Raw genomic sequence first — 21,583 nt, 5'->3', positions numbered from 1 at the left:
ACAGTGTTTGCAGGTAGTGCAATATATGATCAGTAGTAGTGCAGTATAATATAGCAGTGCAGTATAGCAGTATATGAGTACAGTAGCATTATAGCAGAATAAATAGTTACAGTATGAACAGTGTAGCAGCATATGAGCTGTATGGGTAATGCAGTCTAGCAGTATATATGTATTAACAGTAGCATGAGGTAGATAGCAGAATAAATATAAATATGAATATGGAATGCCGTATAAACAGTATAAACAGGTATGTACAGTATGTGCAGTAGTATTAAAGAAAATATAAGGATATGTGCATTATGTGCAGTATGAACAGTATGGACAGGTATGTACAGAAGAGCAGTGGTATGAGTAAGAGCAGGGGAGGGGAGGGGAGTAATAGTGCAATAGTGCAATTGTCCGGGGGGGGGGGGGGGGGGGGGGGGGGGTTGCAGGGGTAGTAGGTTGTCAGGTCGGTGCAGTGTTCGAGTTCAGTAGGGTGACAGCCGCAGGGAAGAAGCTGCCTCTGAACCTACTGGTTCGGGTGCGGAGAGACCTGTAGCGCCTCCCGGAGGGGAGTGGGGTGAAAAGTCTATGGTTGGGGTGAGAGATGTCCTTGACGATGCTGCGTGCCTTACGCAAGCATCGTTTGCCCTGGACAGCCTCGATGGAGGGGAGTGAGGAACCGGTGATGCGTTGGGCAGATGTACACTAAAGAGATGGGTACTTAGTCCGCTGTAGACTATAGACCTATCTCTTTAGGGTACAGCGGGGCTCTTCCTCCTCAGACCTCCCCAAACAAAACAAAACAAAATTAAATAAAGTTTTCTTTCTTTCTCCAGCACTGTGACTGCCAATGGCACTTGTTCTTATCAAAAGTTTTACTTACAATGACTGAAGTATAGTTGATTCACTTACTTAGACAAATGAACTAATTGTACATTTGGATAAAAGCGTCTGCTAAATGACTTAAATGTAAATGTGGCAAGTCTAGATGTTCATAATTACATGCCTCCCATAACACTCACACACTAGCTATATGCCTGCCATGTTTGGGATGTTTAGAGCAGAGAATCCATGACATCAAGTTCTGGAGGCAGGAGCTGGATCAGAAGCTGGAGGAGACCATTCAGGAGATCGAGGTGCTGATCACCTTTAAGGGCAGGGTGGAGAGAGCCCTGCAGAGCTGCGCTGAGCCCCTCACAGTCACCCTGCAGTGCCTTGGCGAGAGGTGAGGACACACACAAACATAGACACATGCGCACACACGCACACACAAACACACACACAGACACAGACAAAAACACATGCGCGCGCGCGCACACACACACACACAGACAAAGACACATGCGCGCACACGCACACACACACACACAGACAAAGACACATGCACGCACACACACACGCACACACACACACACACACAGACAAAGACACATGCGCGTGCACGCACACACACACACACACACAGAATCACAGACACACAGACAAAGACACATGCACGCGCACACACACACACACAGACAAAGACACATGCACGCACACACACACACACACAGACAAAGACACATGCACGCACATACACACACACACACACACACACACACACACACACACACACACAATCACACACACGCACACCCCCACAAGTCAGAAAAAGCATGTGCTGTGTCTGTGCTCCAGACAGAAGCGTGTGTCCATTGACCTGGTGCATGACGAGGTGGAGCGAGAGCTGATGAAGGAGAGGGAGGTGATCGAGGGCGTGGCATCCCTGCTGCAACGCACCTTAGAGCAGACCAATGAGCAGATCAGGTAAGGGGAGCGGGGGCAGGGCGTCCTTGCTGCAACGCACCAAACGAGCAGATTAGGTGGGTGGGGGGGGGAGGGAGGGAAGAAGGGAGGGAGGGCTACCCTAGAGCAGACCAACGAGCAGATCAGGTGAGGGGAGGGGGGGAGGGAGGGAGGGAGGGAGGGGGAGGCGGGGGCTACTGCTGGTGGAATACTGTTCATGCTAGGCTGGAACAAAAGCCACACCCACTAACTCTGGCTTGTGGAGATAGACATGAGGAATGGTATCTAACGCGTGTTTGATACCATTCCGGATTCCGTTCCATGCATTACAATGAGCCCCGTCCTCCGATTTCTACCTCCACCAGCCTCCCCAGACTCTGACATAGTTCTGCTGTAAAAACTTTTTTTTTTTTTTTTTTACAAAAGTACGCATAAGCAAGTCTCTCATCAAGTCTCTCGCCATGTTTATGATACCTCTTCACTGTCTGTCTCTCTGGTGCAGATTGAACCGCTCTGCCAAGTACTCCCTTGAGAAAGATCTGAGGGACAAGTTTCAAGCGGAGAGGATAGACGACTTCTGCTCCATCCTCACAAACACGTCTCCTGACATTGACAGTGTCTCCAACCATACGGAGCTCACCGTGCCTGGGTAAGACTATGAGACTTGAGGTTAATTCAACTCTGACACCAAAGATGACATGTACATTTACATTTATGGCATATAGCGCACACCTTTATCCAAAGCAACTTATAACAAGTACATTTGTTTAAGTAAAGTGAATCATCTATCCATCAGTCATCATAAGATAAAGTAATCAATGCTCGGACCAGGGGCCATAGGCAGTCACAATACTAGACTTTTTTTTTTAGGAGAGAAACTTGTACAGGGGGGTAGTGGGGGTGAAGAGGTCTCTAGGGTTGGGGTTAGTACAGGGGGGTAGTGGGGGTGAAGAGGTCTCTAGGGTTGGGGTTAGTACAGGGGGGTAGTGGGGGTGAAGAGGTCTTTAGGGTTGGGGTTAGTACAGGGGGGTAGTGGGGGTGAAGAGGTCTTTAGGGTTAGTACAGGGGGGATAGTGGGGGTGAAGAGGTCTCTAGGGTTGGGGTTAGTACAGGGGGGTAGTGGGGGTGAAGAGGTCTCTAGGGTTGGGGTTAGTACAGGGGGGATAGTGGGGGTGAAGAGGTCTCTAGGGTTGGGGTTAGTACAGGGGGGTAGTGGGGGTGAAGAGGTCTTTAGATGATTAGATTAGATTAGATTCAACTTTATTGTCATTGTGCAGAGTACAAGTACAGAGACAACGAAATGCAGTTAGCGTCTAACCAGAAGTGCAAAAAAAGCAGAAAAGTGCAGTGTGAACAGTATATACAGGTAGTGCAGTATATGAGCAGTATAGTAGTACAGTATAGTATAAGTAGTGCAGTGTAAGCAGTATATGAATTAGCAGTAGCATTATAAGCAGAATAAATAGGATGCAGTATGAACAGTGTAAGCAGCATATGAGCTGTATAGGCAATGCAGTATAGCAGTATATATGTGTTAACAGTAACATTAGAGTAAATAGAAGAATAAATATGGAATGCCGTATGAACAGTATAAACAGGTATGTACAGTATGTACAGATATGTGCAGTGTATTAACAGTAGTATTAAAAGAAAAATATAAGGATATGTGCATTATGAACAATATACAGATTATGAACAGTATAGACAGATATGTACAGAAGAGCAGTGGTATGTAGTAAGAGCAGTGTGTACAAGTGAGGATACAGTATGTACAGTTTATAGGAATACTGTAAGAGTAGTGCAATTGTCGGGGGGGGGGGGGGGGGGTGCAGGGGTTGGTAGGTTGTCACCTAGGTGCAGAGTTGGAGTTCAGTAGGGTGACAGCCGCAGGGAAGAAGCTACCTCTGAACCTGCTGGTTTGGGTGCAGAGAGACCTGTAGCGCCTCCCGGAGGGGAGTGGGGTGAACAGTCTATGATTGGGGTGAGAAATGTCCTTGACGATGATGCGTGCCTTACGCAAGCATCGTTTGCCCTGGACAGCCTCAATGGAGGGGAGTGAGGAACCGGTGATGTGTTGGGCAGTTTTCACCACCCTCTGCAGTGCTTTCCAGTCAGATGCAGAGCAGTTGCCATACCATACTGTGACACAGTTGGTGAGGATGCTCTCGATGGTGCAGCAGTAGAAGTTCACCAGGATCTGAGGAGACAGATGGACCTTCTTTAGTCTCCTCAGGAAGAAGAGACGCTGGTGAGCCTTCTTGATCATGGTAGAGGTGTTGAGGGTCCAGGAGAGATCCTCAGAGATGTGGACACCCAGAAACTTGAAGCTGGTGACTCGGTCCACCTCAGTCCCGTTGATGAGGATGGGGGTGTGTGTGCCAGCTTTTGACATCCTGAAGTCCACAATGAGCTCTTTGGTCTTCCTGGTGTTGAGAGCCAGGTTGTTGTCGTTGCACCACACTGTTAGGTGCTGGACCTCCTCCCTGTAGGCCGACTCATCGTTGTTGCTGATGAGACCAATCACCGTTGTGTCGTCTGCGAACTTAACAATGGTGTTTGAGCCATGTACAGGTGTGCAGTCGTAGGTGAAGAGGGAGTAAAGGAGGGGGCTCAGCACACAGCCTTGTGGAACCCTAACCCTAACCCTAACCCTAACCACATCTTTTAAAAAAAAAAAAAAAGAATTGTGGTTTTACCTTCAGCAAAGGTCATTATCATTCACATAGAGTAGAGCATCTATGTAGAGTTTCTGTGTAGGGTATTTGCTGGGACAATGGCTTTTCGCTGGGATGGTGCATTTCTGTACAACTGTATTAGAGGCATTGCTCCCCTCAGCCAGTAGGGGGCAGTGTTTTACCTCCTCTTTTTCTACAGACTTTAACCCTGACATCTTTACACAGGACATTTTAGCACAACAGTCATAACATGAAATGTAACACAACAGTAATAACAACAACAACAACAACAACAACTGAATGTGTATCTATCCCCCCCCCCCCCGCGCGGCTTAGTACTGCTGTGACCCCCGAGGAGTGGGAGTGTTTCTCCAACATCAACATCTCCAAGGCGGAGAAGGAAAAGAACAACGCCCTGTCCCTACGCGCCCTGGTGGAGAGTCTCCTGGAGCAGACGGCCGCAGACATGAGGAGGCAGCACCAGACCACCGCCTCGGCCCTCAACCTGCAGGTGCAGGAGACCAGGAACGCCAAGGCACAGCTGGAGGACCACCTGGCCAAGGTCAGCACGGGGCGGCCTCAGGGCTAAGCCTCTGTTAGCATTAGCATGACCTCAAGTAGCCTTAGCGTGACCTCGAGTATTGTTAGCATGACCTCAAGTAGCCTTAGCATGACCTCGAGTAGTGTTAGCATGACCTCAAGTAGCCTTAGCGTGACCTCAAATAGTGTTAGCATGATCTCAAGTAGCCTTAGCGTGACCTCAAGTAGTGTTAGCATGACCTCAAGTAGCATTAGCATGACCTCGAGTAGTGTTAGCATGATCTCAAGTAGCCTTAGCGTGACCTCAAATAGTGTTAGCATGATCTCAAGTAGCATTAGCATGACCTCAAGTAGCCTTAGCGTGACCTCAAGTAGTGTTAGCATGACCTCAAGTAGCATTAGCATGACCTCGAGTAGTGTTAGCATGACCTCAAGTAGCCTTAGCATGACCTTGAGTAACATTAGCATGACCTCGAGTAACATTGGCATGACCTCGAGTAACACCTCGCTCAGCCATCTGCACCCCTGGAGCAGTCAAGGGCACAACAGCAGTGGTAGGCACCTTAGATATGATGCCAGGAACCCTCTAGTCACCAGCTCACATCTGGCTCCCTCTGGGGTGAGGATCAAACCAGCGACCTACCGACCTGGCCAGCCTCTCTAACCTCTAGGCCACCTGCCGGCTCAGTAGCATTAGCATGACCTCAAGTAGCATTGGCATGACCTCAAGTAGCATTAGCATGACCCCCCCCCCCCCCCTTCTCCACTTTATAGGTTCTGTCAGAGGTGGCCAGCCAGAAGAGGAACCTGGAGTCCCTGCGCGTGGCCATCGCTGATAAGGAGGGTCCTCTTAAGGTGGCCCAGACCCGGCTGTCGGCCCGCAGCCAGAGGCCCAGCGTGGAGCTGTGCCATGACCCGGCCCAGGTCCGACTGCTCTCCGAGGTCCAGCAGCTCACTGCCCACATCAGCAGGTGACATAGAGTTGATGATGTTAACAGCTGTTAATGCTATCTCTCTCTCTCTGAGATTCTCTTCTCCCAAAGAATATATACACTTCCGCTATCCAGGCTTATTGGCCCTATGTTGCACAGACACATGAAATGACTGATAGAAGAAGATACTCAAAAAGAAAAGAGAATATCTGTATGAAGTTTATATCTAAGCTTCGTGAAGATATTTTCGAGACGTTTAGATTTCACTTTATGGAGTTGATTGTTGAAGAGCATACATGACCATTTTAACCTTTCAAGTATTTACTTCACTGCACTGTACCGTGCCTTATTGTGTGCAGTGAACATGTATCCTGACGTGTCAATCTCTCTGATCAGGAGACAACATTAACTACAGGGATATTTCAACCCTAGTGAACCCCCGATACACACTACCCGCTCCCAATGCACTTTGAGATTGATCAAATGAAAAGCGCTTTACAAATAAAATGTATTATTATTATTATAATTGTTATTATTATTATTATTATTATTAGTAGTAGTAGTGGTAGTAGTAGTAGTAGTAGTAGTAGTAGTAGTAGTAGTAGTAGTAGTAGTAGTAGTAGTAGTAGTAGTAGTATTAATATTAATTCCTCTGGTTGTGTAACTGTATTGGTCCGTTTCTCTAGGCTGAGAGAGGCCCAGGGCCAATCAGAGATGGAGCTGCGCTCGCTGACCCGTAGTCAGCTGGCCTTGGAGGAGGAGATCCAGGTCAAGTCCCACTCCCTCTACATCGACGAGGTCATCTGTACCCAGTACTGCCAGCCCATCCTCATACACAACTTCTGAGGAGCTGCTGGAGGCAGGGGAGGCTGGTGGAAGTAGAAATCGGAGGCCGGGCTCACTGGTTACGCATGGAATGGAATGAGGAATGGTATCAAACATCAATATCACACTTATTCCGTCCCATGCGTTACAATGAGCCCGTCCTCCGATTTCTACCTCCACCAGCCTCCCGGCTGGATGAGTACATCATGCAGCAACGTCTATATGAAGCTGTCATATCAAACCCCAAGCATTTTCAAATAAAAAACGGCACATTTATGTATCTATAAACATGAGGGATATTTTGCACACCATAACGACCGACGAAAGAGAGGCTTGAGGCCTGGAGTTTACTTTGCTGTATTTATATCAACTTTAATACAATAAGTGATTTTTGAAGGATTGTAAAAGCAATGTGGGGGAGGAATAGGGCGATACGGTGCGAGGAGTGGAGGAGTGTCTCTATGTAGCAGCAGCAGCGTCTTCTGTGTGTTCAGAGCATGGGGTAGGATATGGCAAAGTAGTTGAGCTCCGAGTTGATGAGCTGTCTGTAGCGAGAGTAGACGTCCTCCAGCTGCTCGTCCTCGTCCTGCGTCTCGTATTTGTTGGTGTAGACCCTCACCTGGGACCCGCAAACGCAGTTTATAAACCACACTGGACTGTTCACATTAGTTTATAAACCACACTGGACTGTTCACATTGTTAGACGCAAACACAGTTTATAAACCACACTGGACTGTTCACATTGTTACACGTATGCAGTTTATAAACCACACTGGACTGTTCACATTGTTAGACGCAAACACAGTTTATAAACCACACTGGACTGTTCACATTGTTAGACGCAAACACAGTTTATAAACCACACTGGACTGTTCACATTGTTACACGTATGCAGTTTATAAACCACACTGGACTGTTCACATTGTTACACGTATGCAGTTTATAAACCACACTGGACTGTTCACATTGTTAGACGCAAACACAGTTTATAAACCACACTGGACTGTTCACATTGTTACACGCAAACACAGTTTATAAACCACACTGGACTGTTCACATTGTTACACGCAAACACAGTTTATAAACCACACTGGACTGTTCACATTGTTAGACGCAAACACAGTTTATAAACCACACTGGACTGTTCACATTGTTACACGTATGCAGTTTATAAACCACACTGGACTGTTCACATTGTTACACGTATGCAGTTTATAAACCACACTGGACTGTTCACATTGTTACACGCAAACACAGTTTATAAACCACACTGGACTGTTCACATTGTTACACGCAAACACAGTTTATAAACCACACTGGACTGTTCACATTGTTACACGCAAACACAGTTTATAAACCACACTGGACTGTTCACATTGATACATGTCCGTTTTATAAACCACACTGGGGTCAGTTTCACAAAAGCTTTGTAGCTTAAGTAGTACAAAACCACAAGAGTAACAATTGTAAAAATCTATGTTTTCAGGTCAATCTTCTGCGCGTAAACGAACGAAATGTGTTAAATGAACAACTCTGGTCTAGGAGAGGAGTGGGCCAGGATTGTCAAAAGAGATAAAGTAGTACTTTAGCGAAGAAGCTTTCGGGAAACTGACTCCTTGGCTGGTTACATTAATACAAATGCAGTTTATAAACCAAGCCAAACTTTCCACAATAAAACATATTCCAAACACATAAAATGTCCTCAGTTGTTTTAACCCACAGTGACATTCTGCAACGATTCAGATCATGTTTGAGTACCTGATTTTACATTGAAGGGGCAATCTGGGATTGGTATATCAAATGTTAGACTTTTAGATAAATTATATATAGCTATTGATTCTTGAAGAATATAACTTATAAATACCTCATGAGGCCAATATAAGATAGTTTTACTCCATTGTTTATAAACAATGTTGTAAACAAACACTGTATAGCTTCAAAACATGGTTAAAACAACAATGTTGATCTCATGGATGGTCAGCCCTTTCATCCATCTATGAATTTGAGACATTTCTCCAAACCCATCCCTCAGCTATGGCGTGGAGACCGCTTTGTTATTGTTTGAATCCCAGATTGCCCCTTTAACAAAAAAAACTGTGAAAACCCCTCAGTGATTAAAATCAATTAAATCTCTTCATTGATTTTCATCATCGCTAACAAGAATGTATTCATAACTGACCTGCCTAGATAAATAAAGGTTGAAAACCCCCAAAACAAAGCAATTACATTGACCAGCCATGAGGTGGCCACGGTCTAGAACACTTCAAGCTGCGGTGCGACCCACCTTGATGGTTCTGAGGATGGTCTTCTTGTCCAGACGTTTCTGCAGCAGCCGGTCCAGGAAGCTGATGCTCAGGAAGGCCCAGACCTTGAGGTAGACCAGCCTGGAGCTCATCAGAACCAGCTCCAACAGCTCCTCGTCCACCGACTCATGGCTGTTGTTCAGGTCCAGGGTCAGCTTCTGAAGGGAGGGATAACAACCACAACAAGGACATCATTACATTCAATGGATACATTCGATAGCGCTTCCTTAGGAGCCTGAACAGGATAGGGACATCAGGGGAGGCTGGTGGAGGTAGAAATGGGCTCATTGTCCATGCATTACAATGAGCCTGTCCTCCGATTTCTACCTCCACCAGCCTCCCCTGAGGTACAGAGGATTTCAGAATGTTGGCTACCATGAACCATACCAGTTCACTGGTAGCCTGCCATTTCATACCATAAGAAAACACCTGTGTTTGGTGAGGTGCAGGCTGACAGGTGAAACTGAGATAGAAAGAGAGCTGCACACTGCTCCGATGCTAATTATTTATTTGGTAAACAAATATTTCGGTAGCAAGCTGCCTTCTGTAGGGTTTGTGAGTAAGACCTGATACTCTGCACCTTGTATAAACACAGGTCGCCCATACTGTACTGCCACATTAGGGGAGGCCGGTGGAGGTAATCGGAGGACGGGCTCATTGTAATGCATGGAACGGAATGAGAAATGGTGTCAAACACATGTTCCTCATTACAATTAGCTCGTCCTCCAATTTCTACCTCCACCAGCCTCCCTTGACCATCACACATACTCAATAACACCCCTATAGCATTATCAACACTCCACTGCTGACAGCTACTGTGGGCAGAGCATACCATATAAATAGAATGAGTAGAACAAACATCCCCATTCAAATCAACATCCCATGGTGGGTGTACCGATGGCCATCTTGTGGTGCAGCATTTGGAAGTTTTAGCTCACAGCTTTATTTACAACCAACTAAACAATAATGGTTACCATGGCAATTATGTATGACAATTCCATGTCAGTCTGAGGGACCATGTCCATTCTAATAATAATAATAATAATAATAATAATAATAATAATAATAATAATAATAATAATAATGTATGACATTTATAAAGTGCTTTTTTATGAAAAAATAAATAAATAAATAAAAAATAAATAAATAAACGCAAAACAAATACATATAACCATGTCATAAAAGCAGCAAAGTCTAGCAGTATTATCATTATGATTGAGTATTCTACTCATTCTATTTCTATGGAGCCCACCCAATCCCCTTACCTGTAGACAGTGGCTGTACCAGGGCACGAGGCTGCTCAGAGCCGGCTTCGCGCTCCAGTCCTGTTCACTGAAGTAGCAGCTGGTGAGACTGAGTGCCCTCAGAGGGATCTCTCTCAGCAGGATCCGACCCAGATGGTCCAGGTTCAGGATCCGTTCCACGGAGATCTGGACACGTAGGTCTGGGCAGCGCTGGGCCAGGTGAGACCAGGAGTCACCCCAGATCACCTGGACGTGCGGCTCGTGGATGTGGCAGCGCACGGTGAAGGAGCGGAGGGAGCCCCCACCGCAGAGGCTACGGCACGCCACGGCCAGGGCGGCGAGCAGCTCATCGGACAGACAGGTGTAGTTGAGGGTGAGGGTGGAGAGGCCCCGGAACCTGGTCACATCAAATCAAGGTGTGTTTTAAAGATCGCAACAGTGTGTGAGTGTGTGAGTATGTGTGTGTGTGTGTGTGTGTGTGTGAGTATGTGTGTGTGTGTGTGTGTGTGTGTGTGTGTGTGTGTGTGTGTGGGTATGTGTGTGTGTGTGTGTGTGTGTGTGTGTGTGTGTGTGTGTGTGTGTGTGTGTGCAGGCACACATGCACACACAAGACAAAAAGAGTAGCTAATAAACAAGAGTGTGTAGCAGCATACACACACACACACACACACACACACACACACACACACACTCACACGCACACACACCCACTTGTTGATGACCTGTGGGAAGCCTGGACTACTGTACACGGCCAGCGGCTGTGAGAAGAAGTCCTCCAGGTTGAGGATGGTGATCCCGGGCCTCCGACCCAGATGGACGTGCTGCTGGGCAGCCGCCACCGCCTCCAGAACCTCCAGGCCCTGGGCCAGGTTGAGACGTGCCCCTCGCAGGCTCAGGTACCCCAGATGAGAGCCCTCCCTCCGCAGGTAGAAGGTCAGGCTCCGGACCATGGCGTTCCGCACACTCCGGCACCAGGCCGAACGGTCCAGCTCCATGTGGTTGATCGTGAGCGAGCGCAGGCGCCCGCCCGTCTTGCGGAGGGCCGCCAGGAACGTCCGCATGGTCTGCTGGAAGCGCCGCGACACCAGGGAGTTGAGCGGGTGGGAGAAGCGGACCTCCAGGTCTTCCAGGTAGCTCCCGTAGGCTTTGGCGTAGCAGACGGCCAGCTCCAGCTCGGAGCGGCGCGTCCGGGAGATGCGGCCGGAGAAGCTGAAGGTTCGGACCCTCCACAGGGACGGGGAGCGCATGACGTGGAGCCAGTGGCGGCAGACCAAGGTGGCCCGTACACGGTCCTTGTCCCTCAGACACCAGAAAACCTGGCGAAGACACAAGTCTGGGAGATAAGCCCAGCCACATTTAGGCTCTTCCTCTTCTTCCACCTCCTCCAATGTTTCCTCTTCTTCCCCCTCTTCTTCGGCCTGCATCACTTCTCGTTCATCCTCTGCATCCACCTCCTCCTCCTCCTCCTCTTCATTCTCCTCATCCGAGAGTTGGTCCTCCTGTTCGGGCTCCTCGGGGTAATCCATTTGTGGTTAAATATCGCCTAGAACTAGTCTATAGTCGTCTATATCTACCTATGTGGCTCTGGGTTTGAGATGGACAACAGAGAAGAGTCCATTGGTGGCCAGTGTGGCACCCTTGGATGACAATGACTCAAACACTCAAACCACAGTTCTGGAACCTTGATCTGTTTTATTGTTATGTCACCGTTGTTACAAGGTCAATGCTCTTTGTGACATCACAGTAGGCAGACCATTTGGCCTCTTCATCAATCATTTAGCTACAGAAAATAGACAGGATAGCTACAGAATAGTACTGCATGTGTACATCCAGTAAACATACGATCATGCCTTGTAAACCAGTGTATGCAGCATACAGCACACAGGCATCTAACGGGCCTAAGTGACATTTTCCACATTTCACCTGAGAGGCAAAACAAAATGTTGATTCTGAGCCTATTGTATTGTGAGGAGTGTTTATTTAGGATCTCAGGTCGCTCCTTTCACCATATGAGAGATCTCACCAAGAGCTTTCTGTTGACATAAAACTCATTTTGGCCCAAAATGTCACATGGCACTTTTTATTATTATTTTATTATTATTATTATTATTAATAAGAATAAGAATAAGAATAAGAATAAGAATAAGAATAAGAATAAGAATAAGAATAAGAATAAGAATAAGAATAAGAATAAGCATATATACAGTATGCTGCAATGCAATATTTTAGACAGCTTTACACATCCCTGTTAATGTCCTCAGCAAAAACAATAGCATCTATTAACGTAAACAGTAGACTTATAACTATGCAACCCTTGATAATACAACATACAATTACTAAACATCCTTTAGTGAAACAACCTTTCATTCATTTGGTAAACAGCTGAGGGATGGGCCTGGAGAAATCCTCAAATTCGTAGACGCAATGGATGCAAGGACTGACCATCCATGAGATCCAAATTATAGTTTTAACCATGTTCTGAAGCTATAGCAAGTGTTTGTTTACAAAAAAAAAGTGTTTGTTTACAAAAAATGGAGTGTATACGTTACAGTATATTCTTCAAGAATCAATGGCTATATATCATTAGTGTAAAAGTTAAAAATGTATGTAGCAGTCCTAGATTATCCCTTTAACTATGACACACATTTGTTTGTGCAGTATCATGTTTAATTTTCTCAATTTGCTGCATGTTGGTACAAAGAATAAAAAGTTATCTTGCTCAATTTCCCCAAACTCTTCCGATCACCAGCTACAACACTGAAGCATGAATGGGGAATCTGCTAAAAAATCAATCAGGTGTAAGTACTACTAACTTAGTCAGTCTAACCCACAGCCCCTCTCAAGAACATCTCTGTATCAGGGGAGGCTGGTGGAGGTAGACATCGGAGGACAGGCTTGTTGTAATGCATGGAACGGAATAAGGAATTACTCATTCCGTAACATGCATTACAATGAGCCCGTCCTCAGATTTCTACCTCCACCAGCCTCCCCTGATCTCTCTATATACACTCTTTGACATCATATCCACCAGTGTTGACGTCTTCCTTCAGAGCACGCTCCTTCCTTTCATTTCAAGTTGACATGGATCTGACATTTAGCCTGAAAGAAATGGCACAAATAAAGAAAGATAAGTCAGTCCTTCCAAAGCTTTATTCTAGGTGGTCATAAAACGTTAGATACAGCACCTTCTAGCAATATTGATTTGTGGTGCTTGACATAATGGCTACAACTAATTCCTAGGTTATAACTGTGTAATTACCATTTGTGATTTCTTTATAGGCATTATAACTACTATATCTCCCTGTCTGTCCCTGCTTCCCACTTCATCTCAGACTCCCATTCCAACTCTCTGTTGCTACTGTCTGGAATCAACTTCAACTGGACTTAAAACTTAAGTCTCGTACCCAGATAACTTCCGCCCCAAAGGTCTGGTGGACCAACGTCAAACTTGGCCTTCATAAAGCCAATAGAATGACCGTCCAAAACTGGACGGCACCTAGCCCACCAGCTATGCAGATGACCTGGTGTTCCCCCCCGAGACTGTTTCTAGCTCCTAATTACTGTATCCCGCGATGAAATCGGGGAGGGGGCTATGGATCAGACTCTGTCCGTTTCGTATGTCACATGGTTTGTCTCCGGCCCTCTGAGACAAACTTGGGTGAATGATGTTGCCATAGAGATTGTTTAGGAATTTCGAGGTGACGCTTGATTCATCTTGTGATGGTGTGGCTAAAGTGATAGGTTGTCATCATTAAAAACGTCACAACAGGGTGGAAAGACAAGAGCGCACCTCAGACCACCTTTTGGCCAATTGACTGTTCTCAAGTAATAGGCTACTGCATGTCAAATATACTGTATATGCCATTTAGCTGACGCTTTTATCCAAAGCGACTTATATTGCATTGAGTGTGTACATTTCAGTATATATGGTCCCAGCGGGAATCAAACCCACAACCTAAGCGTTGTTAGCGCCATGCTCCACCAACTGAGCCGTAGAGGACCAAATCCCCGGAAATCAATCAAACAAGCACTACAAGCTCCGGTAACTTTCCAGCCTACCGGAAATCTGTGGACTGGCATCAAATAAACGCTGTGGTTCCGTCATAAAAAGTACAACCGTTAAGGTTGACCGTACCTGATGCCATCGCAGCGTGACCAATGGAAGGGCCAGGTGGCAGTAGGGACAGGTGCTGATCTGGTCCCCCACCTCCTCCACCTCCGCCCAGCCACCATGCCTCCCTCTGCGGCCTGAGAAGGACCCAGACTTCAGGGAGCTGGTCAGTCCCGTCATCCCAGAACCGAGGTCCAGTTGGCGGCTGTTGTCGGTCTCCCCATCAGACTCCTCTGATGATGTGGGGTCATGCAACTCCTTGGGGGGAGGGGGGGGGGGGGGGGAAGAGGGATGGATGTAAACACAAACATTATAATGGGGGGCCCCAATGTAATGAGCTCTCCGGCACGCGTGTTTGATACCATTCCTCGTTCCGTTCCACGCATTACAACGAGCCCGTCCCACCGCCGTTTCTACCTCCACCAGCCTCCCCTGGTCTCTACCTCCACCAGCCTCCCCTGGTTTCTACCTCTACCAGCCTCCCCTGGTCTCTACCTCCACCAGCCTCCCCTGGTTTCTACCTCCACCAGCCTCCCCTGGTCTCTACCTCCACCAGCCTCCCCTGGTCTCTACCTCCACCAGCCTCCCCTGGTTTCTACCTCCACCAGCCTCCCCTGGTCTCTACCTCCACCAGCCTCCCCTGGTCTCTACCTCCACCAGCCTCCCCTGTTTTCTACCTCCACCAGCCTCCCCTGGTTTCTACCTCCACCAGCCTCCCCTGGTTTCTACCTCCACCAGCCTCCCCTGGTTTCTACCTCCACCAGCCTCCCCAGGTCTACCTCCACCAGCCTCCCCTGATTCCTACCTCCACCAGCCTCCCCTGGTTTCTACCTCCACCAGCCTCCCTTGGTCTCTACCTCCACCAGCCTCCCCTGGTTTCTACCTCCACCAGCCTCCCCTGGTTTCTACCTCCACCAGCCTCCCCAGGTGTCTCCCCTGTGTGACAGGTTCAATGAGGGCTAGGTAGCTCACCTGGTGTTCCTCGATCTCCTCAGCTGGGACTGAGGGCCGCCATGTCTGTCCTGAGGCAGGGAGGGGAAGACACAGAAAACACACATTAGTCTAGGCTCATTGACCTACTCCAGGTGTGTGTGTGTATGTGTGTGTGTGTGTGTGTGTGTGTGTGTTTATATGTGTGTGTGTGTGTGTGTGTGTGTGTGTGTTTAGGTGTGCGTAGGTGTGTGTGTGTGTGTGTGTAGGTGGGTGTGTGTGTGTGTGTGTGTCTGTAAGTAATCTCCACAGGCCTTTCCACTTGAACTGTAACTGTGCAATTCAGGATATGTCAACGAGAATGCCATGGTCCCTGCATCCACGTGTGCATGTGTGTGGGTGGGTGTGTGTGTGTGTGTCTGTCTGCCTGCCTGTGTGTGTGTGTCTGTGTGTGTGTGTGTCTGTGTGTGGGTGTGTGTGTGTCTGTGTGTCTGTCTGTGTCTGTGTGTGTGTGTGTGTGTGTGTGTGTGTGTGTGTGTGTGTGTGTGTGTGTGTGTGTGTATGTGTGTGTGTGTGTGTCTGTGTGTGTGTCTGTGTGTGTTCTATTAATGCTATTCTACTGAGTGCATATGGCCATATTTGTGCATTTGAGACTGACTGTGTGTGGGTGGAGTAGGGACGGAGTCTGAGGAGGAGGCGGAGCAGGTCCGTGCATGGTCCAACTGGTCCTTCAGGGTGACGTAGTCGCCGCAGTCCGAGCAGTGCTCTGTACGACTCCCGCACGCCATGGTGTGGGGCGCCATGTTGGAGAAGGGCAGCTCCAACTGGCAGAAGTCACAGCACTGCATCCTCTCCTCACACTCAGCTGACTGGGGGGGGGGGGGGGGGGGGGGTGGTAGAGAAGAGAGATAGATAGATGGAGAGAGACGAAGAGGGGAGGGAGAGAAGATAAAGTTTGATGCATTCACATACAGTATCTATATCTATATGAAGATAATAATAATAATAATAATAATAATAATAATAATAATAATAATAATAATAATGTATTACATTCATAAAGCGCTTTTCATTATACAAGAATGATCTAAAAGTGCATAAAATAAAAAATAAAAAATATTTTTAAAATATATATATATATATAAACCATATATATATATATATATATATATATATATATATACACACATACCTCATGGTCCTGAAGCTGGCAACGCTCCAGCTTCTTGTTGCACTTGGTGCATTTGACCTGAGGGAGGAGAGGAGAAGGGCTATCACACATATACACAACATACACAACATACACAACATACACACATATACACAACATACACACAACATACACACAACATACACAACATACACACAACATACACAACATACACACAACATACACAACATACACAACATACACACAACATACACAACATACACAACATACACAACATACACAACATACACACAACATACACACAACATACACAACATACACACAACATACACAACATACACACAACATACACAACATACACACAACATACACACAACATACACAACATACACAACATACACACAACATACACAACATACACAACATACACACAACATACACACAACATACACACAACATACACAACATACACAAAACATACACAACATACACACAACATACACACAACATACACAACATACAAACAACATACACAACATATACACAACATACACACAACATACACAACATACACACAACATACACACAACATACACAACATACAAACAACATACACAACATACACACAACATACACACAACATACACAACATACAAACAACATACACAACATACACACAACATACACAACATACACAACATATACACAACATACACACAACGTATACACAACATACACACAACATACACAACATACACACAACATACACACAACGTATACACAACATACACACAACATATACACAACATACACACAACATACACAACATACACAACATACACACAACATACACACAACATACAAACAACATACACACAACATACACACAACATATACACAACATACACAACATACACAACATACACACAACATACACAACATACACACAACATACACAACATACACACAACATACACAACATATACACAACATACACACAACGTATACACAACATACACACAACATACACACAACATACACAACATACACACAACATACACACAACGTATACACAACATACACACAACATACACACAACGTATACACAACATACACACAACATACACACAACATACACAACATACACAACATACACACAACATACACACAACATACAAACAACATACACACAACATACACACAACATATACACAACATACACACAACATACACACAACATACACTCAACATACACACAACATATACACACAACATACACACAACATATACACAACCTACACACTGTACACAACATACACACAACATATAAACAACATAGACACAACATACACACAACATACACACAACATACACACAACATATACACAACATACACACAACATATACACACAACATACACACAACGTATACACAACATACACACAACATACACACAACGTATACACAACATACACACAACATACACACAACATACACAACATACACAACATACACACAACATACACACAACATACAAACAACATACACACAACATACACACAACATATACACAACATACACACAACATACACACAACATACACTCAACATACACACAACATATACACACAACATACACACAACATATACACAACCTACACACTGTACACAACATACACACAACATATAAACAACATAGACACAACATACACACAACATATACACAACATACACACAACATACACACAACATATACACAACATACACACAACATATACACACAACATACACACTGTACACAACATACACACAACATACACACAACCTACACACACACACAACATATACACACAACATATACACAACATACACACGCTGGTACTGATCAGTGGAGGCTGGTAGCGGTAGGAATCGGAGGACGGGCTCATTCATTGCAATGGAATAAGGAATAAGGAACCATTCCTGATTCTATTCCAGGCATTACAATGAGCCCGTCCTCCGATTTCTACTTCCACTAGCCTCCCCTGGTACTGATACTGTAACATAACGTACCAGGCTATGCTGGTCCTCCCGGTGCTGATCCAGTAAATCTCTGGGGACCGGCTCCTCACAATCCGGACACAGACAGAGGAACCGTTGGCAGTGGGATTCATGCAACGCGAAGTTTGACTCTGCCACCTCCTTGTGACTGATGGAAAAAAATAACTTTCACTTTCTGTGTTCAATCAATGACTACAAATCTGTTTACGTCAAATATCAGAAGGTAAAGCTGCTAGCCAATGCTGTATTTGCCGAAATGTCTCTTGCCTGAAACTTAAGCAAGTTTTTTTTGTGTTATTTTGTTATTTGCATTGAACAGAAATCAATACGCTGGGACAGTGTTATGAAAATTAAGAGGCCTCTGCTACGAAGCTTATAGCCACTAGCCAACAGTCAGACTGTCCACTGACTGACACTTTGAAAAGGCACCTCTCCAATGTACATATGTGTACATTTAAAAATCACATCACAGACTATATTTCCCAGACAATATCTTACCACTGGCCGCATACGCGGGTCTCGTCGGCTTCCTTGTCGCCCATTGATGGAGATCTGTCAGTTGACGTAAACCCCTGCTCTCGATTTAAAGTACTTTGAGCTTTCGGTTGGTCATAATAGAAACCGAAAGCAGGGACTTCATAACTCGTTGACTGACTCATACCTACAATCATAATCATGACGGTCGGGATGTTATGACTTGCGCCGCCATCAGATGGCCTCGTAAGCCAATATCGGTAGATGCTGTAAATTGGAAGTGCAAGTGCAAGTTGCAACTAGTCCTTGTAGACTAATATGAGGACCTTTATGTGACTTATTTGTGTTCAAGAATAAATGCAATATCAAATCCTGTATATTAATTGTAAATATAATTTTTCTTGCGCTATCATGTGCATTGCTAGGCTCTGTCCCTACACAGACGCAATTAATGGAAACACAATGACTCTGTCAAGCCCACCACATGGATTATCGCAGTACGGTGAGAAAGAGAGGAAATTACAGTTTTGTTTTTGTATTCAATGGTATTGAACTGTTGAATTTAATCTATGTGTGTGTGTGTATGTGTGTGTGTGTGTGTGTGTGTGTGTGTGTGTGTGTGTGTGTGTCTGTGTGTGTGTGTGTGTGTGTGTGTGTGTGTGAGAGAGAGAGAGAGACAGAGAGTGTGCGTGTGTGTTTGTGTGTGTGTGTGTGTGTGAGAGAGAGAGACAGAGAGTGCGTGTGTGTGTGTGTGTTTGTCTGTGTGTGTGTGTTTGTGTGAGAGAGAGAGAGAGTGTGCGTGTGTGTTTGTCTGTGTGTGTGTGTGAGAGAGAGAGAGAGAGAGTGTGTGTGTGTGTCTGTGTGTGTGTATGTGTCTGTGTGTCTGTGTGTGTGTGCGTGCGTGCGTGCGTGCGTGCGTGTGAGAGAAAGAGAGTGTGTGTGTGTGTGTGTGTGTGTTTATGTGTGTGTGTGCGTTTGTGCGTGTGAGAGAGAGTGTGTGTGTGTGTGTGTGTGTGTGTGCATGGGTGCGTGCGAGCGAGCGGGAGAGTGATGCCTGCGCCCCCATATGAGACATGGCATCAAGGCTCGTGACCCTAGTCCACAAGTCACTGAGATGGAGAAGATGCTGACTGACAGAATGCCTCCAAGAGATGGAGGAGAGGAGAGGAGGAGAGGAGAGGAGGAGAGGAGAGGAGGAGATATGTCACCACAAAGGGCAGCTGCTAATTCCGCCTCAGTACTCAGTCATGTGTCAGCTGCAGCCAGTGATCAAGATGTAGATAGTCTCTCTCTCTCTCTCTCTCTCTCTCTGTCTCTCTGTCTCTCTGTCTCTGTCTCTGCCTCTCTCTCTCTCTCTCTGTCTCTGCCTCTCTCTCTCTCTCTCTCTCTCTCTCTCTCTCTCTCTCGCTCTCTCTCTCTGAACAAGCATATCTGTACTGTATTTGCACAAATTCACACAAGGAGGGGCACAATATGATTTGTTTCCTTTATTATTTACTTTATTATGTACACTTAATTTGTGTTGCTGCGGGTTCATATGTTACGCTACATACATATGGTACACTACATACATATGTTACACTACATACATATGGTATGCTACATACATATGTTACACTACATACATATGTTACACTACATACATATGTTACACTACATACATATGGTACGCTACATACATATGGTACGCTACATACATATGGTACGCTACATAGCCAAAAGTATGTGGACACCTTTCTAATTAGTGGGTTTCGGCTATTTCAGCCACACCCATTGCTAACAGGTGCATAGAAGCAAGCATACAGCCATGCAATGTCCATAGACAAACATTGGCAGTAGAATGAGTCGTACTGAAGAGCTCAGTGACTTTCAACGTCGCACTGTCATAGAATGCCACCTTTCCAAAATGTCTGCCCTGCTAGAGCTTCCCCGGTCAACTGTAAGTGCTGTTATTGTGAAGCGGAAACGTCTAGGAGCAACTCAGCCACGAAGCGGTAGGCCACACAAGCTCACAGAACAGGACCGCCGAGTGCTAAAGAGTGTAACACGTAAAAAACGTCTGTGCTCGGTTGCAACGCTCACTACCGAGTTCCGCTCTGCCTCTGGAAGCAACGTCAGCACAAGAACTGTTTATCGGGAGCTTAATGAAATGGGTTTCCATGGCCAAGCAGCCTCACACAAGCCTAACATCACCATGCGTAATGCCAAGAATCGGCTGGAGTGGTGGAAAGCACACCGCCATTGGACTCTGGAGCAGTGGAAACGCGTTCTCTTGGAGTGATGAATCACGCTTCACTATCTGGCAGTCTGACTGATGAATCTGGGTTTGTGTGGATGCCAGGAGAACACTACCTGCCTGAATGCATAGTAGTGCCAACTGTAAAGATTGGTGCAGGAAGAAGGGCTGTTTTTCATGGTTTGGGCTAGGCCCCTTAGTTCCAGTGAAGGGAACTCTTAATGCTACAGCAAACAATGACATTCTAGAGAATTGTATGCTTCCAACTTTGTGGCAACAGTTTGGGGAAGGCCCTTTCCTGTTTCAGCATGACAATGCCCCCGTGCACAAAGC

At 45.9% G+C, this 21,583-nt stretch overlaps 3 protein-coding genes across 3 annotated transcripts in view; 1 reads left to right on the top strand and 2 right to left on the bottom strand.

Moving 5' to 3' along the window:
- Nucleotides 1-6,763, top strand: part of tekt1 (tektin 1) — a gene marked incomplete at both ends in the record, with an annotated part of 7,173 nt that extends 410 nt beyond the window's left edge. Inside the window, 6 exons of the mRNA XM_083697985.1 lie at nucleotides 1,045-1,210; nucleotides 1,663-1,791; nucleotides 2,273-2,419; nucleotides 4,782-5,007; nucleotides 5,760-5,956; nucleotides 6,604-6,763. Coding sequence (XP_083554111.1) covers nucleotides 1,045-1,210; nucleotides 1,663-1,791; nucleotides 2,273-2,419; nucleotides 4,782-5,007; nucleotides 5,760-5,956; nucleotides 6,604-6,763 — 1,025 coding nt within the window. The remainder of the gene's footprint in view (nucleotides 1-1,044; nucleotides 1,211-1,662; nucleotides 1,792-2,272; nucleotides 2,420-4,781; nucleotides 5,008-5,759; nucleotides 5,957-6,603) is intronic.
- LOC310824724 (F-box only protein 39-like) lies at nucleotides 6,659-11,815 on the bottom strand (the record flags this gene model as incomplete). The annotated part of the gene is made up of 5 exons (XM_083697983.1): nucleotides 6,659-6,720; nucleotides 6,923-7,361; nucleotides 9,027-9,203; nucleotides 10,311-10,686; nucleotides 11,001-11,815. 4 exons carry the CDS (start codon nucleotides 11,813-11,815, stop codon nucleotides 7,233-7,235), a joined length of 1,497 nt encoding a protein of 498 aa, XP_083554109.1. The 3' UTR covers nucleotides 6,659-6,720; nucleotides 6,923-7,232.
- Nucleotides 11,816-11,975: 160 nt separating this feature from the next.
- Nucleotides 11,976-19,148, bottom strand: xaf1 (XIAP associated factor 1). The gene is made up of 7 exons (XM_083697984.1): nucleotides 19,039-19,148; nucleotides 18,553-18,688; nucleotides 16,523-16,579; nucleotides 15,989-16,199; nucleotides 15,373-15,422; nucleotides 14,425-14,658; nucleotides 11,976-13,388 (listed from the first exon to the last, which is right to left on the bottom strand). Exons 1-7 carry the CDS (start codon nucleotides 19,080-19,082, stop codon nucleotides 13,356-13,358), a joined length of 765 nt encoding a protein of 254 aa, XP_083554110.1. The 5' UTR covers nucleotides 19,083-19,148; the 3' UTR covers nucleotides 11,976-13,355.
- Between the last annotated feature and the right edge of the window lie 2,435 nt (nucleotides 19,149-21,583).

Source organism: Argentina silus, assembly GCF_951799395.1.
Source record: "Argentina silus genome assembly, contig: scaffold_185, whole genome shotgun sequence".
NCBI classification, from domain to species: domain Eukaryota; kingdom Metazoa; phylum Chordata; class Actinopteri; order Argentiniformes; family Argentinidae; genus Argentina; species Argentina silus.
Note: the sequence above shows the minus strand (reverse complement) of the source record. Positions and strands in the feature narration are given on the sequence as shown.

Bases quoted from the DNA above. Each gene is read 5' to 3' on its own strand.
- xaf1 (XM_083697984.1), bottom strand. From the start codon at position 19,082: ATGGGCGACAAGGAAGCCGACGAGACCCGCGTATGCGGCCAGTG. The intron at 16,580-18,552 runs GTACGTTATGTT...CTCCTCCCTCAG, and splicing joins GGGAGGACCAGCATAGCCTG to GTCAAATGCACCAAGTGCAA. The intron at 16,200-16,522 runs GTATGTGTGTAT...CCCCCCCCCCAG, and splicing joins GCCAGCTTCAGGACCATGAG to TCAGCTGAGTGTGAGGAGAG.